General features: G+C 43.5%; 2 protein-coding genes and 1 long non-coding RNA gene across 7 annotated transcripts in view; 1 reads left to right on the top strand and 2 right to left on the bottom strand.

The window, feature by feature from the left end:
- The window catches only part of srfb (serum response factor b), a 24,625-nt gene extending 10,558 nt beyond the window's left edge, over positions 1-14,067 (bottom strand). For 2 of the 5 annotated variants that reach the window (XM_037123766.1, XM_037123768.1), the window contains exons 1-2: positions 13,018-14,067; positions 7,557-7,823 (exon numbers count right to left, since the gene is read on the bottom strand). In XM_037123766.1, coding sequence (XP_036979661.1) covers positions 7,557-7,823; positions 13,018-13,662 — 912 coding nt within the window. In that variant the 5' untranslated portion in view covers positions 13,663-14,067. Of the gene's footprint in view, positions 1-7,556; positions 7,824-11,658; positions 11,796-13,017 lie in introns of those variants that run through there. The other 3 variants (XM_037123767.1, XM_037123765.1, XM_037123770.1) reach the window with 3 other exon arrangements.
- LOC119033531 lies at positions 11,911-16,911 on the top strand. The gene is made up of 2 exons (XR_005079270.1): positions 11,911-11,979; positions 15,385-16,911. It is a non-coding gene; the product is annotated as an uncharacterized LOC119033531 (long non-coding RNA).
- Positions 16,693-18,520, bottom strand: part of ptk7b (protein tyrosine kinase 7b) — a 75,431-nt gene continuing 73,603 nt past the window's right edge. The window contains exon 20 of the mRNA XM_037123740.1: positions 16,693-18,520. Coding sequence (XP_036979635.1) covers positions 18,360-18,520 — 161 coding nt within the window. The 3' untranslated portion in view covers positions 16,693-18,359.

Below are 18,520 nucleotides of genomic sequence, written 5' to 3'. Positions count from 1 at the left end.
GATCTCACTTTTGAAATGCCCTGTAGATTATAGCCAGCCCTGAAATAGCCTATGGAGCTAGCTACAACTCAAGTTGCAGTGATCACAACTCGTCACACAGGGACAAGCCAGGTGAAGTGATTGGTCCAATCAGCATAGTCATCTAGTTGGCTACATCACTCTAATGGTTTGTTCACATAGCAAAGATCTGGTTATTAATTAGGGTACTGAAGTTTGGACAAGTTACAGCTTCAAGATCACTCATGATCTAAAATCATCATGACATCCACCCTTAACTTAAAGTTGAAAGGAGACTTGGTTTGCTTTAGTATGTTTTTTCCATTCACTTCAGCGTGTTATATAGGTTCTTGTGCATGTAAACGATCTTGTTAAAGAGGTTAAAGTCCACACCAACAGAAGCTCCCCTCTCCCACAGAAACACTTCTCCTGAAACACCTCGTCAGTAGTTCCGCCTTTAATCCTATGACTTTGTGAAATCACACTATGGTACCATGCTATGCATTTCCATAATGTGAGCTTAGCAGATATTTGGACACATGAGAATTGATTTAGCACAGAGCTGACCAATCAGAGCAGACTGAGTATTTTGGAGGGAGGGCCTTAAAGAGACGGGTGCTAAAACAGAGCGTGTCAGAGGGGGAACACAGTACTGCACCACTGGACAGTATGAGAGGCATATTCATAGGTTTACATGTGTTAATGCTCTTAATACACATCAAAGAGAAATGAGAAACACTTGCTCTAGCTCAGGATATGAATTATATATATATATATTACTAAACATCATCACACCAGGTTAAAATAATCCATCTTTAATATGGTAACAGGAAGCGTAAAAAAGAGCAAAAATCAACTGGTCTACTTAACGCTGGTGACAAGGTAGGTGTAGAAAGCTAACAGTGGTGTGCTAACAAGTAGCTCTTCTTAGCCACAACAAGCAGCAGATAATGTGTGTCTGAGTGTGGCAGGCGAAGCAGAGTCAGACCTGTGTGAGGTTAGGGACAGGGGACAGGAGAGGGGGAGTGACAGAGAGTACAAACAGCTGAGGGCACGGACAGCTGGCGGGAAACCCGAGCACCTCTGAGGGGGAATTAACCCTTTGTGGGCCAGCTGAGGCAGCATGAGGGCACGTGTGACGGCAGACGCCATCTGACTTTACGCACTTCTCAACACTGGGGCCCTGCTAGAACAACTGAATTCCTGTAATGGACTGAGAGGGAGGCTTCACCTTCTCTAGCAGCCATCCCTACAACACTGTCACAATATCAATATTGTGACATTTGAATTTGTTGCCCACTTCTAGCATCTATGAAGTGCTTTAAGAACAATCTTATATTACATTACTATTATTATATTATACTATATTATATTATATATATATATATTGTGTATCACAATATAGCCTAAAAGTATGCAATATTATTTCAAGGCATCATTGCCCTGCCATACCTAACATAACACGTTACAAAGCTCAATGGAGAAATAACTTTCTGCTCTGGCTTTGGCTTCAGATAGTGTCGGCCATCATATCATGCAGGTTTGAACCTCTGTGGTAATCCAAGTCTAGTCAAACTGCTTATATCTCTGTGACCTACATGGGAAGCTTCCACTGACCTACTGCTTTGTTTGACCATCTCCACGGGTCTCCTTTAAACTGGCCAATCCATAAACAGTGCTGGCTTTTAGTTCAGAGTCAATGCAGTGCATAGTAAACGTGGGCTGCAGTGGTGTAATGCATTCCTTCAGACCAGAAGTGAGAGCAGAGAATCGTGTTTGATGAGGCCAAAAGGCTCAGCGGCGTCACTTCCTCCCCAGCTCCTGTACATCCCCTGCTTCTTTACACACTGACACCATCACACTATCCACTTCACTAAAAATTGACACCTCATCTGTAATCTTTAAAAACGTCCAGGAAGTGAGATAAAACAGATACAGATTAGAGCTGAAGCGATCAGTCAATTAATCAATTTCAACAGCAAAAGAGCCAAATGTTACCTGACTCTAGCTTCTTAATTCCAAAGATTTGGTCTGTTTTTTATGTAATGTTACATAAATATAATTTTTGTAGGCATTTTTTACCCTCCTTTTTTCTTTTTCTTTTTTTTTAAAAATCAGACAACATGAGCAACTTAAAGATGTCACCTTGTGTTAATTACTGAATTCTCCCATATGATCAACTGATTAATCAAGGAAAATGACTTGAGCTGATAGTGAATACTATCGCTCTATAGGGTGCATACCTCTGCCAAGGCCTAATAGTCCCCTGTTTGCACTCACTCACACAAAAGGTTGTTTAAATTTCTTAAATTTGATCACAGATCTTCTTGTGCCTTGGTTTTAAATTAACCCTACAATGACTGCTTTTCTCAATTCTGAGAAGGAAAAAAAAAGAGAGAGAGACACAACCAGGGACTGACCTGGGGAAACATGCCACTTAGTACAATGAGGTACCAGGACCTAACAAATGAAGTCACAATTTATAGTCGTGTGAATGGAGGGTCCGAGTCGTCTGGAATAAGCAATGCATCCTCTGGAGTCAGCGCGTTATGGAGAGGGGCAGTCTAAGTAGTGGTCCATTTCACAAGAGAGGGACATTATTTAACCCACGCAACAGAGACATCTTAAATGTTTAACATTCTGCCCCTCCTCTATCAACGGCCAACATACAATAAATCACAATATAAAAGTATCAGGAGACAGACTCTGCACAACCTCCAAAGTTTCTTTTGGTTAAAAGCTGCAAAACATTTTATCTTAGCTTTTTCAAAGATCTTTCAATGTGCCGTTTTCTGAAATTTTGTGCAGTGTGAAGGCTTCTATTTATGGTAAAGGAATAAAGGCCTCCATTGCCCTCCCTCACAGACACACGGAAGACCCTGTATTTAAAAAAGACAGGGAAATGAGAGAGTAATTAAAAAGAGAAGGACACAAATGATTCCCTATTCATGAGGGATTAATCATTCCAAATTGAAGGTGACAACTGGCAGGCTGGGGCCAGTGCTGGCTGGGGAGCCCATTGTGCAGTTTACTGGTGCCTGGTCCTCGTCTAATCTCCCATTTGCTGGCTCCCATCTCCCAGTCTGTCACCCTGCCAGCAACATGGAATTTGCAGCTCCATTTGGGACTGCTAAAAAAGGCAAGGCAGCCCAAGTGGAGGAGGTGCAGCCAATGGCGGCTGACCTGTCCAGTTGCTTGCTGTAAAATAAAGGGGAGGAAGGAGGGAGGGAGGTGACATAACGCTGCTTTTCTCCCCTCAAACGCAGCCAACATGCCGCTCTCCCTCCGCCACCGCCACCACCACCTCTCTCTTCATATAACAGCCTGGTGATAAGAGTGCATATCTGAGCAAATTAACTTTCCATTATCTCACAGATTCTCTCTTGTCACCCACTTCAAAACCACCAACAACAGTTAGACGGGAAGACAGAAGAAAAAAGTGTCAAAAGATAAAAACTTCATGCTGTGATAATTAATTATCAAATCACTTTAAATTTCTCCAGGGAGACAAATTCAAATTCATACACATTTATAGGCATACAATGTGTTGAGCACACACACTGTGGAAGCGGTCACAGGACGTCCAAAAGAGACACAACGCAGGGAAAACAAACAATGTCAGCTGCTGGTCAGGACAGTGGCCTCAGTCTGGATGCTTTCAGTTGCAAAGACTGAGTGATCTGTGCTAATGAGGAGAGCAGCAAATAAACTTCACCAGGATTACAAACAGCAATGGCACTGACAGCCGGAGCAGCAGGAAGAGAAAGAGGGATGGAGTGAGGGAGAGAAGAGAAGGGGAAAACCAGAAGACTGATATGGAGAAATCTGTCCTAAGCTGGATCCTCTAAGCAAACATGAGTTGTGGGATTTGCCATCCCTGTCCAAAAATATCCCAAAAAGCATAAAAACATCTGTACTGTAGGCATGTCTGATGTCAAGAAGCAGCCACAGAGGCAAAAAGGCGAGGGTTTTCCAGATAAAGTGATTCACGCACCTTAAGTTTAAGGTCTTATCACCATAAAACTGAATTTTGATCAGCTAAAGACAAGATCTTCCTCGTGTGACTGCTAAAAGTAGATGCCGAAGAGAAGCACGTGCACATCATTCTCACTGCTCCTTTGTCAGTTTGAGAAGATTGAGGTCTGGTGACATGACCAACAAATTAAGAGTCATCAGACCAATCAGTAGATGATGAGATGATAAGAGTGTGACTCAGCCTTTTCAGACACTCACACAAAGCTACCGACTACAAATACAAGTCGCTGCAGCATCATACGAAGCACGACTCTCAAACTGCACCTTAAAATCTATTTATCAACTAATTTAGGAAAATAGCTCAGGAGATATTTGATAACATATCCAGAGAGGCCGTAATGTTTTTATTTTCTCTACAGCCTAGGTGAAAATACTTCTGCCTTGAGCAAATTCCGTCATGCTGTTACATGCTGAACGGCTGCGGCAGGCTTTTATTTTGATTGACTATAACCAAAGCATGGAGCTTTCTATTTCAATGTATCATTATGAGGGTAATGTTCATTGCACTGTACATGTATACAGAATAATGAAACCATCGGTGTTTACATTGATTCCTATAAACCTTGCTGCCATCTGACAAAAGGACGGTGAAGTGATGATCCATTTCTGTCATACGCTAAACGATTGAATAAACTCATGTTTTGTCCTGGTTGTTGTGATCTGTGGAAAACGTAAATTATTCCAGTTGTCTTTAAAAAATATTATTTGGAAATAGAGGGTAAATTGTCTGTTGTCACTTTAACGATACACGAGCCGATCCAACTGAACGGTATCAGTGCTGATACCAACATTATTAAGCAGGTCATATATGGGCCGACCCACACTAAACTGTAACAGTTAGCCAACACATTTTAAGTGATCGAAAGAAAACTACCAACTTATTTTAAATAATAAATCATTTTTTTGCGGTTATGAAAGCAAAAATCACCTGTTAGTTCAAGCTTTTTAAATGAGAGGATTTGCCACTTTTCATTTCTGACAGTAAAGAGTCTTTGGGTTTTGGATGGTTTGTCAGACAAAAGAAGCAATTAGAAGACTTCAGTTTGAGCTCTGGAATTTTGGATGAGCAGTTTCTCCATTTTTTTTTACATTCTATAGACTGCTTTCATTTACATTCAGCCAGTCACGACGAGTGACTGAGTCAATTTTCTTTGCACAATATGTGATATATGTGATGTGGGCAGAGAGAATGTTTAGTGGATAACCAATATCAACATTTTAAACCACACCTATAAAACTCCAATATACCACTAGAACACGTATTGGCCTGATCATCATCATTTAGCATTTTCCAAATTAATGGCATGGATGTTTTTGTGTATGATTGCTAACACAATAAATTCATCTAAAAATGTAAAACTTTGGCCCTGATGCAGCATCCTCTCTCTGTTTCCAGTCAGCACTCTTTGGCCTCAGAAAGTCTCTGACCCAAAACACGATCTGTTTACTTGTGGCATGTAGCCAATCCTCACCAAATAGTCTGAATCTGAAAGTAACTAGTTACTAAAGTTAGCAAATAAATAATAGTGGAGTGGAAGTATAAACAGGCATTTTACTGCAAGCGTACATTGGGTCCAAATGGTCTCCTTCATTACTAATGATTAGTATTGGCCCTGAAATAAACACGTGGGTTAATCCCTGTTAGCTATGATACAAAATGGATGCAGAGTTCCATCACCAAATGCTGTTGATATTTTTAAAATCTTGTGTCCCTCTTTTAATCCTCCAAGAGTATTATAGGAAACTAGCACCAGAATTTCTGCTGTCACATGATATCATGAGCAACACTTACAGCATTAAATCATGTCTGCTTCACTTATCTCCTGAGCCTCTCTCTTCTGCTTCTCCAAAATGTCCTCCACTTCCCCCACCAGCCGTCGCAGACCCTGAACTGTTTAGACTAGCTCGGACTGTATGTGTGACATACGGCCCTCTTGATGAATCGCGTCGGGACGCTGCAGAGGTGCATGCAGCCATAGACCTACTGCACAGAAATTATCATTTGAGGCCTCCGTATACACCTGCTGGGTCCTAACCATAACAGCGCTGATCCTGACATGGATCATGCAGTGGTGATTTTTACTGTGAGCGGCGCTGACGGGGCCCATGCTGGACTCCCACACTCTGGACAACAGCGGGGAGGGCAGAGGTCACAGCGTCCCTGCCAGCCACCTAAATAGACACCACATGAAACGTAAAAGTATCGCTCAGATGTTTCCATTCCACCTGCTCATATCTACATCCATACCTCTCCTCCATATCACTAAATGAGCTGTGGGGGTGGGTGGGGTGGGGGGTGGGGGGGATCACAGGACTCCAAAGACAGCTGCAGCTTATAAGGAATGCGAGGGGCCTCAGCCAAGAGAGCAGGCAGGGAAACCATACCATATATGGCAACAGAGGCAGAATCTAATTTTTATCAATGAGCAGAGGCGGCATGAGAGTGGCTTAACATGCGAAGGTTGAGCTCCCATCCCTGACGGTGTATGGTACGTGTTAGCTAGTACCTTGTAAAAACAGCACGCCAGCCGAACAGGCGTGGAAGTGTCCGTCTTCAAAGGGGCGTATTTAAGCCGTGTAAACAGCGGAGGTGATCTCGGCTTCCTGGCACGTGAACTCACCAAAGTGCAGACAGTGAAGTGTGTCGGCTGACAAGTTTATCGCGTCGCTTCGAAATCTCAAAGGTTTCGAAACACTTGCAGTAATGTAGTGTGAAAACACATGAACACAAACAGAAAGGTCACACACGCACACAAATAATGTTGATCTTAAAGACAGTCATTTATCTGTCGACACTTTCTGTTGTGAGAACTTTTAGAAGGTTAACAAATTTGAAGAATGCACCAAACGCATCATATTCCAATATTTTCAGAAATATATGTGAGCTCAGATTTTCATCTACAAGCAAAAGTCAGCTCCATCCCAAAAATCAAAGATAAACACAAAAGTCCTCTATCCAAAAGACTGCGTGTTTCTCCTGCTAACACAACCCAGACCTGCTGTGATTTATCTCTGAGAGTGTTACGAGGCTTTCCTGGATGAGAGGTCACAAAGGTAAAGTGCAGACAGCTCCCTTCGGTAAGTGGGATAATACTACACATTTGATCTGGCTCTCCCAGCACTGTACAGCCCTTTGAAGGACTGGTGAGACTTTTTGGTTTAATTCGAACAAATGACTTGGTGCTCAGAACCAAACCACCAAGCCCAAAACCCGAGGCCTCACATCTAACAGGCAAGAATTCAGAAGGGTGTTTACAATAGGACGAAGATGATTTTCCACAACTGCTCGTGGGTTTGATTTATTTGCTCTCCTTGTGTGCTTATCTGGCCTTTTTTGGAGAGATTTCCCACTAAACCCCATGAGCGACTCTCTGGTGCTTCATCAGTTCTGTTTCTCAAATATACATATATTTTTAAATTCGCACTGCAATTCATGCCTCATTGAGATTAACACTTTGTTTTGGGGGGATTGACAGCTCCCATTTTCCAAAAGAGAAGAGGCTTGCCCATATTTTGACTCTCACCTTTGTGTCACCCATACTCTCTGACTCAGACACCTGGTAGGTGAGGTCCGTCTCCTCGAAGCCTGTGGCACTCATGCGCTGGTCCATAGAGGGATCCGAGCGCGGCGGTGAGTCCGGTGAGTTGAGGCATGTTTGGATCAGGGCTTTGCCTGTTTCACTTGTGATCATGGGTTGGAGTTTGCGGGTGGCGAAAGTGTAGACGTGGCCCGTTTCACTGGCCACAAGCAGCAGGACCTGGGTTCCTGTCAGGGTAGAGAGTTCATAGGCCTAGGAGACAGAAAGAAGAAAATGTCAACAGTGGATGGGCTAATAATCAGGCTAGAAATCAAAAGTACTGACACTTTTACAGTGTGTTTAAAACGGTACAAAATCCATGCATGAAAATATCGAAAGTAGAGCTGCAACTATCGCTTCTTTTCATTATGGACTAATCTGGAAATTAATTCTTTTTATTTTGTAAAATCTCAAAACATTGCGAAAAAATTATCATCATGATGTCCCAGAGCCCAAACTGACATCTTCAAATGGCTTCTTTGGTCCAACTAAACTCCAAAACTCAAAGACTCTTCATTTACCATCATAACTGACAAAGAAAAGTAGCAAATCCTCACATTTAAGAAGCTGGAATCAGCAAATGTTTAACATGTTGAAAAAATGAATAAAAAAAAAAAAAAAAAAAAATCCGGAAAATAGTTTAATAGGTAAAAATTGCCTTTCAATTACAGCCCGACAAACAGATGGGTTGGCCAATAATTACTGGCCGACAAGAAAATGTTTTGGTTTTAAGGAATACTGTGCAGTAAACAATGCTTGAGGTGACTTATTGATTATTACATTTTGAGTAAAGTTTACTGCAATAGTTCACAGATTATGTCGTTAATAGTCCAGCCTCCATTATATTTTTTTGTCTTTGGTCACCACATTTGAGGGATCACTGTAAAACAAACAAACAAACAAACAAACAGTATACCTGCTGATACATCGTTACAGGAACTTTTACTGGCCCCAAAACTGCATACTGGTCAGGCTCTACTTTCATTTGACTGATCAAATAATCAACTGATTGGTGCATTAGATTAGAATTGCAACAACAAGCTTTAAAATAACAGATCTACAATTAGATTTTCAATTAAAAGCTGCACCGACATTGTGTTGGTATGTGTTGTGTTCAGAGACTTTATTAAAAACTTAAGTCTGTACCAGATGCAGGTTTTTAGTGACTACATTCTAGGGTGCCTCTGACTTTTTCACAATGGTATAAGAGACATTTAGTATTGTTCTTTTATACTAGCATTGTAATGAACTTAAAAATTCTGGCATTGCGATGACCATATATGGTGCTCTAAAATACAGCCTGGATTACCCTTGTATCACAGACAAAGTAATCTCCACTGGAAAGGGAATATAAGAGATTCCGAAGGTGAACCTCTGGAAATAAACAACATAGCCAAGAAAACAGTGAAATCTGAAAATACCCATGTAGTGAACTCTGACGTATAGCAGAAATTAAGCTAAAATAACATGAGATAAGGCCCCCAGAATAGAGAGAGTGATATAGCTTTCAGACTGATTGCAGCGGGGGCTTGTGTAGTAACCCAGTCTTGACGAAGGAGCGCGCACACACACACACACACAAAATTGTTCTTAGCACGCAAGGGGTGAAACGTGAGGCCACCTTCACAGCCTTGTCATTCATTATACAGCATGCACATACACACAAACACTCAGAAACCCCGCTGTAAAGGAGATGCACAATGAGATTCATCTCCATCCAACACACGGACTACGAGGCTGCACTCGGAGTGAACTCCTGAGACAGCCTTTTTATCTAAATGAGTCATAAGTTATGTGGAGGATGCTTCTGGTGCGGTGCCATCGCCATCACCTTGGCGAACACAGTTGCAGCCGCAGCTAGCTGATAAATGAGCCACTGAACGAGAAGATGAATCGCATTCAAATTTAAAGGATTTTATTGAGCTGCTATTAAACGATGCATTCATACTGCTGCGCTCCATCATGGCCCAACACTGTGGTCATTATAGGCTGTATCAGACCAATCCTCCATATCTGGGAACACGCTGAACTCATATTTGCCTTTTGTGTTTAACATCATGACGACAGAGCAGAGGAAGGCTAATGACGGCCGGCTACTGCTACAGGAGCTCAATGCTGCATTTGTTTCACCTGAGCAACCATAATCATGGTGTGTGTGTGTGTGTGTGTGTGTGTGTGTGTGTGTGTGTGTGTGTGTGTGTGTGTGTGTGTGTGTTGAAGAACCTCTCTCAAAGAAACCTCTCTCTTTCTCCTGCCATTTGTAAAATTCACCTCCCTGACCGTTAATGCAGCATTATTGGGGCAGGTAATGAACTACACAGCTCCAGTCATGCTCTTCCACTGCCCATCTCCCTTGATTAGCTCTGCAGCGGCTTCAGAGGGTCTCTAACAACAGGGTCTGATGTTTGGCCAACATCCAAGGCAGAGAAGGACTCATTTGTCAGCTTAAGTGTGCTAGGTGGCAGCACAAACTAGACCTACACAATGCTTTAATAAGTTTCCTCGCTCCGCTGATTTTCTCATAAATATTCATGGTGGCAGGGTTAACCCGGGCCGTAATTGGTTCCTCTGTCACACAAAACATCCGAAGCCTATATATCAAATAAAGCCGGTGTGTAAGATAAACTCATGGATGCCAACATGGAGATAGGCAGCATTTTATGGCCCCATTCTTCAGCTTATATCTTTTTTTCCTGCTTGTAATTGGAACACTAGTCCCAAAGGCGACCTTGAGATGACAAAGTTGATAGGAGAGGTGCAATGATTAATCAATTAGTCGTCTCAACAAATGGATCACCCTCCGTTTCTATAACCAACTGATCCGATAGATGTTTTTTTGTTTATTTGTTTTTTTGGTAAAAAAAAAAGTTCAATTCTAGATACCAGCCTGAAAAACCTCTTTCTCCCAGCAGTCCAAAGCTCCTGGATCACTATCCAATATATAATGGACTTTATAATGACTTTGCCATTTTAGAGTGCTGTATGAATGTATAGTGAGATCTATTGTACCCTAACCCACAATGCAGCGAGAAAAGTAGAGTCCAACCAATGGCCAGTAACCAGGCATTATAGATCATCATGCATTGCACTAGAGGGAAAGAAAATGACCTGAGCAGAGTCCCTAACTGATTCTTGGGCTGAAAGGGAAAGCAGTCAAAAGGTAGTTTCTTCAGATTGTTTGTTTTGTCTGACTACTTAAAACTAGAGCTTAACTAATACTTAATTTTGGGGGGTGATGACGACGCCAATGAAATAAAACATACTATATTGCCATATTCTCGTGAAAGTATTTATCAAACACTTTGGTCTCAGATATGTAACAGAGGGCAGATATCATACAGTTCAGCAGTTACCTTTATTGTCCAAAACACTAACAAACATTAGTGGACTGAAACAGTAAACTTCACTGGGAGTTAAGAAATTAAAGATTAACCCTCCTGTCTTTTCATCATTGTAATCTCGACATTTCCATATTGCACAAAATGTATCGATATGCATCTGAGATGGGCCAATATCGGCTGATGACATCAGACGTTAAAATTATATAAAAACAACAAATCTTCACATTATAAAGAGCTGGAGCCCGTGAATGTGTGACGAACAGTTAGCCTAATCAATCATCTACATTTCAGGGATACAGTTAACTGATCCATTTTGGTCTAATTGCTTCAGCACTAGACATATTAAAGCAGGGAAAGGCCAAGCGTGAACAATAACATTAATAATGGCGGTGAACCGTTTCAGCAAGTCGAGTTCGCAGCAAGGCTTACTGAGGCACTGTAATGGAATGGAGGCCAATTTGTTATTAATAACACCTGTGCTTTCCCTGCTGTGACAAGTCTACTGAGCGTAGTGAGAAAAAGAGCACAAATTAACACCTTGTCCTCCTCTGTTCAAATATAGGAACCAAAATAAAAAGGGAACCAGAAGTTTTAATTGAGCAATCCTGCACCACAAATGGAACAACTTGTATCGCGCAAGTGTTTACAAGCATGTAATCTTAACGCACATCACGAGAAGAGAACGAGCAGGCCTGTGCTTCACTCACCACATCCTTCAGTATGAAACTAGGCTCGTCCTGGAAACCAGTTTGAGACCAGTCTACTATGAGTCTTCCCACTCCACCCACTTGTCAATTTTTGTGATGGCTGACATAGTGTAGGCAACATTTTCAAAAAAAATTCTCCATCCAAGCAGCGTGTCAAATAGTGTTCATGTTGCCAAGAGCCTACATAAAAGACACCTCAGTTTCCACGACAACAGTCTGGGATGCTTAAAAAAAAAAAAAAAAAAGAAGAAGAAGACTGCAGATTGCACAGTACAAGCATTTCGAGGAGTAACAGGAGGAAAACTCTTGCACTAGAATGAAGTGAGTGGCTTACAGGTGTTGATTTAAAGTCATAATCACATATACTACGAAAACAACCGCTGTGTCTCCTGGTCACCAGTGGACCTGGACTCCAAATTATCAACTTTAGATGTCATGGCAGCAACTGTGTGCTTGATTTGTGGCTTTCCGGAGGAGCATTGCTTTAATCTTAGTAGGCAGTAATGGAGGCGACTGTGACTACCGCGGAGCAACTTCTGTCATCTGTAATGTGCCAGACCCAACTAAACAAATCTGAAACCCAAGTCATCGCTGGCTGGATGCTTGCTTTCAAAATGAACACGAACCATAATGCATGCACAGACAGTCCTGAGCTCCTCTCTTCTGTGTGAGTGCTCTTTGACTGTCCTCTGATCTGCTTCCCTGGGGTTCAGTCAGCTGTTGGAACCTACAGGCTGCTGCTGCTCCCCGCCGCATGGCTGCAGCCTGCTTCACAGTGACAGAGGGGACAGCCTGTGTGCACTGATGGGAAGTCCTTCACACGGCCTGGCATGTCTGTCTGTCTGTCTGTCTGTCTCTGTGTGTAGATGCATGTGTGCATGAATGTGTGTGTCCATCTTTCTGAGAATCAGTGTGTGTGTGTGTCATGTGTTAGAGTTGGGGTGGGCTTGGTCATAAATAGAATCGTCATTTGCTCAAGTCTATTTAGAGCACACTGCCTGTCATGTAATGCTCTGACTTCCTCACAGCCAGTCAAGTTTGTGTCGTAATTGTCTTCCATCTTGACACAACTTGATTTTTCTGCAATCAACAGCTTCACGATTAAATCCAAGCTCACTGTCCCTGTCTTTTACTCTGTGCATTAATATGACCATGCAGCACTTTGCCTGCTGGTGTTATGATTGTGCAGATTATCTAGGTGTGACCTCAACCTCGTTGCAGATTCCATGAATGGATGAATGAGTGCACAGCACCGTGTGTTATACTGCAGCATATCTAGGCCAAACAATACCTGAGTGACGCTCAAATCAAATGCAAGTTGGAGTTGGCTGACGTCCAACGCGCAGTCACCTGACTCACCTTCTTCATGATACCCGTCTTCCTCTTGCTGAAAGTGGTGTAACGTCTCAACTTGTTGTCAATAAATTCCATCTTTATCTTGACGCGCCCACGTGTCTTCTTCCCCGGCTTTGCCCCGGCGACCCCTCCGGGAACCATGCCGTAGCCTCCGGCAGCGACTCCCACCTCCTGCCCCGTCACCGCGGCTTCCATCTCCCTCTCCCGCTTCACCCCTCTCCTGCTGTCCCCGAGTGAACCCACTGGGTCGTCGTCATCCCCCGAGTCCGAGTCGTTATCTGAGCCGCTGCACATGGGAGCGGGCTCCCTGTCCGGGTCGAACCTGGTTCCGTGAGCCAACACGACCTGGGTGTTTAACCCCACCATGTTGCCCTGGACGGCGGTCTGTAGAGCCACGCCGGCCCCGTTCCCCGGTCTTGCCCCTCTCGGACCACCTGGACCGTTAGCCCCCAGCATCCCGACGGCGTCTCTCTCCCCCTGTCGCCCGGCGGCTCCGGCGCTCTCGCTGACCCCCGGTAAAGCTTGCCCTGCTCTGATCAAAACGGGACGTATCCCGCCACCGAGAACCCCCGAACCGTGTCCCGCGGTACCTCTGCCTGAAGCTGACCCGTTTCCAGATGGTGCCGACCCGACCCGGCTCGGTAACATTCTATTTACTGGACCGAGTCTCTGAACACCAGCCAAACGAGCTGGAGTGTCGCCGCGGTGTCTCGTAAGCGACCGATAAACACGCGCACACGGCCGGGCCACAAAATGTAAACAGACCGGGCCGCTTGGAGGTTTGGAGAAGCCAGGAAATAACCGAGACAAACTTTGTAAAGTGATGCTGCCCCCGAGACCCTTCAACCCCGGCTCAGTTTGGTGTGCCCTCCTCCTCTATCTCCAAAACTCCGAGCGCTTTCTCAAAAAGGAAAACGCGAAGAGCGCCCTCCATGCCGCTCCGCCACGTCACGTAGTCCGCCTCGTGAGCCGATAGGAGAGCGAGCATCGGCCTGCTGGCGCTCGTGATCTCAGCTTAACTCCATCTTTAACGCGGTATTTATCTCCCCACGGCTCAGGGTCGCGTTAAAACGTCTAATTCTAAAGCGGCGTTTACGGCGGCGGAGTGATATTACAACCCAGGAACTACTTCCCTCCTTATAAAGAGATACAATGTTTCCTTATATGGTGCTGTCTCTCCTTATTTGGTGAGTCACAGCGTCGCCTATCGATTGGCTGAGGATTATCTGAGTAGCGCCGTGATTGGCCGAGAGGGCAGGCTCATTGGCATAAATACCAAAATGGTTGCGCTACCGACAACGTCACCGAGAACAGGCACAGGCACCAAAATAACAAAACATCCAACTTTTTATTCCCCACAGGTTGCCCAGCGCCGCACCACACACATGTTTTCCCACAGTTTGAAAGCCAAGACATGTCTTTGTCGATATGTCTTGGCTGAAGGAGTTGAAGTGATTCTGAATTACTTGGATTTTGTCCAGTATTTTATTTAACTGTTGGTAGATATATAACCTAAATTTAGATACATTAACACGGATCACATGCATGATTCCTGTGTGTGTGTGTGTGTGTGTGTGTGTGTGTGTGCGTGCGCGCGCGCGCGCGCGCGTATCGTATACTTATCTGCTTCCCCTGAAAATATAGCAGATCTACTCCACCATCAAACACTATTAATTTCCTTGCAGACTAGACCTGCATCACACTACCTTTTATAATAGTTCCAAGACTAATGTTCTCTGTGCTGGCAAGCTGAATCAGTATGCGTTATTAATACTCATGCATTCAACATGTAACCCTGTGTCACTTTCACATCAGATGCAACTTGTCAGGGTATGACAAACTGGAAAAGGTGTATCTAATAACATTAAAGATCTGTTCAAGTGTCCCAGTAAGTCAAGTGAAGGCAGCAGGACCCTTAAACTGCAGCAGCTAAATGGAATTCGGCCATCATCGATGCTCTTTTCTCGCTGTGACACGTCCAAAAGGGCTATCACAGGAAAATCTACCAGAAGGCACTTCAGTGTACTTATCTGACAGCGCTTGCAATGATGCAACAAACCCAACCCACCTAGTGCTACAGACAGGTTAAAACAAATACAAGATATTTTGGTATTTGAACGTGGTTTCTCTCCCAAGACTGTTTTGGCAAGATGCTGTGGGGTTTTCATTTGAATGCATGGGCTTTTATGATCATGAGAACTCCTTGGGGTGGAAATGCCCATGGGGATAAAGTTGTCACAATATATTAAATGAGTTGAGGTATCATGTTTCACACCAAGCAACAACAGAAGCTGAATTATATAGATATTTCTTTAAAAAGATACCTCCAACATGCCAAAAAACACTCCAAAAGTGTGGATCTGTGTGCAGGTTTGAAGTTGAGCCTCTTCATCCATCACCGTACAGTACTTGGACAGTGGGCCATCGAGCTCTCATGGGCTACAATCTGGGCTCTCATGGTCAGAGCCTACAAGAGGAGACCCACAACGTTTCAGGATGAACTCAAACATCCACAGTAAGCTGCTGAAGTCGCCTTCATGCACCAAACAAAATGTGACATTTCACACAACGACATATTTATCAGATCAAATGAGAACACATCATCACTAATCCAGGGCAACATGGACTACTACTCATATTGGAATCCTCCTTTTGCAGCTATAAAAGGCCATGTTAGCCTACTAAACTCTAAACATAATTATAAGGAGAAAAAAAAAACTACTTGGCATGCTTCTGTGCTCAGGTTCAAAAACACCTAAAGAAGATATACACCGCCCTCCAGTGGTTGATGGGAGAACTTTGGGATTAGCGCGTGGAGCGTGTAGGGACTTTTACTGCAAAACACTGGTGGCTTTACATATTACAAACCTTTTAACAGTTTTTACTCTCTTTCACTGATCTCATTCTGATTCTATCAGCTTGGAGACTAAATTTGTAGTTAAAAGCAGCTGTTATCTACACGCACAGTCTAAGATTCATCTTGCTGGGACTTGCTCAAGGTCGGTAATCCTACTCCGAACATTTCGTCACCTCTGTTTTCACTTAACAATATATTTACTGGTTTAGTAGCTGCAAGCAGGAGCAAGCGCCAAAAATTCAAATCATTTTCACAGCATTTTATTTTGAATACCCAGCAACACTAATGCAATGTGTTTCAGCAAGCTGAATGCCTAATTGGGAGTTTTCTTGTCAACGCGGGCAGGGAAGAGTTTTGAAATTGTTCTCTGCCGACACACGCAACACCACTCAAACCTGGAGGCATGTCCAGTGGAATCATCAACTGTCATGCAAGTTGAAACAAAATGAAATCAAAATTATCATCAGAGTGTGACAGAATAACAGTTTCGATGTCATGACGTCCACGCTTTGTGGGCCCAAAGCTCCTGTGCTATCGTATAAACGCCAACATTTCCTCTGTGCTCCGAATCTGGACTGCCAACCACATAACTAACAGAGCAAACTAGTTAACAGTAGCTACAGTTGGCAGCAGTTAGTGGATGCTCTGATGACATGCTGCCACCTATTTGTTTAGACTGGGAACTCAACAGGTGACCAATTCTTACACATTGGCGCAAAGTACAGTTCCATAGAGAAAAAAAAAATGATGGAATTATTTTCAGAAACAATTGGCAACAGTTCTCAAAGACAGTTGATCCCTACAGCATTAATCACAACACATCGGGTAAAAACACTGTGAACCTTTATTGACAGCAGCATGTATACTTTTGTATATATCTGTGATTACTGTGAACATTTGCTGAAGCTGATTAAAAAAGACGACTAGGTGTGAGTGCCTAGCATTCATAAAAACCAAAACATTACACTAAAAACAATGTATAAAAAACAAGTTCATAAACAAAAGGCCATTGCATTTGATTAGATAATGTAAAAAAAAAATTCAAAAAAAAAAAGAGGGAGACATAATCCTTCATTTACCAGGCACTTAAATGAGTACTGGTGACCAGCAGTCACTCTTTTTTTACCTCCTTTGTATGTTGTGTTAGAATATTCAGCAGTTTACCAGGCTGAAGACACGTTGAGATGGACCGTGAGAATGAATACATCAGAGAAGTACCTTCCTATTATAAACAGTTAAAAAAAGACAGGACCTTCATCATAAATAAACAGGCCTTGCATGTCCTACTACACAGCATGATAGAGACAAAGAGGGTATTCTTTTAAGTGAAGTTAGTGCATGGCTTCTACATTATGTACACATTGCTGCCTGGTCTGATGGTCCATGTCGCAGCATTGCACAAAACAAATGGACCATAAGGGGAACTGTGATTGGACCTCTGGAGAAATTACGTTGCAGGTTACACAAAGTGATAGGCTGCATCCCTGCAACTGAGATAACATGATAATGTTAATGTGGTATAATGGGTAGTCTTACCCATAGGTAGCGACTGATAAGCACCTCAAAAGTTAATACAAGAACAAACCACACACTCTTAAAAAAAAACGTACAAAGCCCACACTGGCACAATCTCATCTATTCAATATAATCCTTGGCTATAAAGTTGATCTTTTGTTATGTTCCTGAAGTGTTACCGTAACACGGATTACTTTTTCAACAAGTCTCCTCATGTTGCAAAGCGTAACAGACAGTGAACCTTCATGCAAACCTCATTCCACTTCTTCTTTGAACATACACTGGAGCATAGGGGCAGTTCGGGGGGCACACACGCACACACTTTGGAGGATGGTGGTGAACAGAGTAGCTCGGTCTCTCCTCCAGGATCAGGGTGGCGAACTCGGGATGCAGCTGATCTGACTCTAACAGACTGAGCTGTTGATAGGTTATTTAAGAAGATTCACTGCTCCACTGATGACACGTGATTTCCAACGTTCCTTCAAAATTCTCTCTGGTTTTCTTTCGCTATTGATCTCTGCCAGTGAAAAGCACTATATCCAGCATCCCCGCAAAGCAGTTGAAGGTCTGGTTGAGTGTGTGTGCAGAGGGGGGAGAGGCACTAAGGTTGTGAGGCTCCGTGACACAAAGTGTTTCTGGGACAGAGCGGCCGCAGACAGGCTGGCAGGGTCACAGTGGAACCACAGACTGGGGCTCAAAGGAGGAGAGGGGGGTCATCCATGCTGCAGTTAAGGCAAACGTAAACTCCTGGCACTGCTCACAAGAAGCCATTCACACAGACGTGAGTGTGTTTCCGCTGATAGAGCAAAGAAGTCGGATCCACACACCCTCTGTTTGAAATGCATATTAAAAAAATGTTTTCTCCCCAACCCTCTTCCCTGAAATGTGAGAGACTAATAATCCAGCATTCTTGTCTTTGTTTTGGGGGAAGGGTTCGGGTAAAGTTCCCCTCTGACGTGTGGTTGTGGCCATCTCAGACTTTGCTGTCAGAGGGCAACTCTCCAAGGGCGTGCACGATTTCAGTGAAGGAGGGACGCTCTTTGAGGCTTAGTGCCCAGCAGCGGGCCATGAGCTTGTAGATTTTTGAGGGACATCCATCTGGAACGGGCAGCTTCAGCTTCCCTCCCTGCAGAG

Source organism: Acanthopagrus latus, chromosome 15, assembly GCF_904848185.1.
Source record: "Acanthopagrus latus isolate v.2019 chromosome 15, fAcaLat1.1, whole genome shotgun sequence".
NCBI lineage: Eukaryota > Metazoa > Chordata > Actinopteri > Spariformes > Sparidae > Acanthopagrus > Acanthopagrus latus.
The sequence above is the reverse complement of the archived record's forward strand: the minus strand, read 5'-3'. Positions and strand labels throughout refer to the sequence as shown.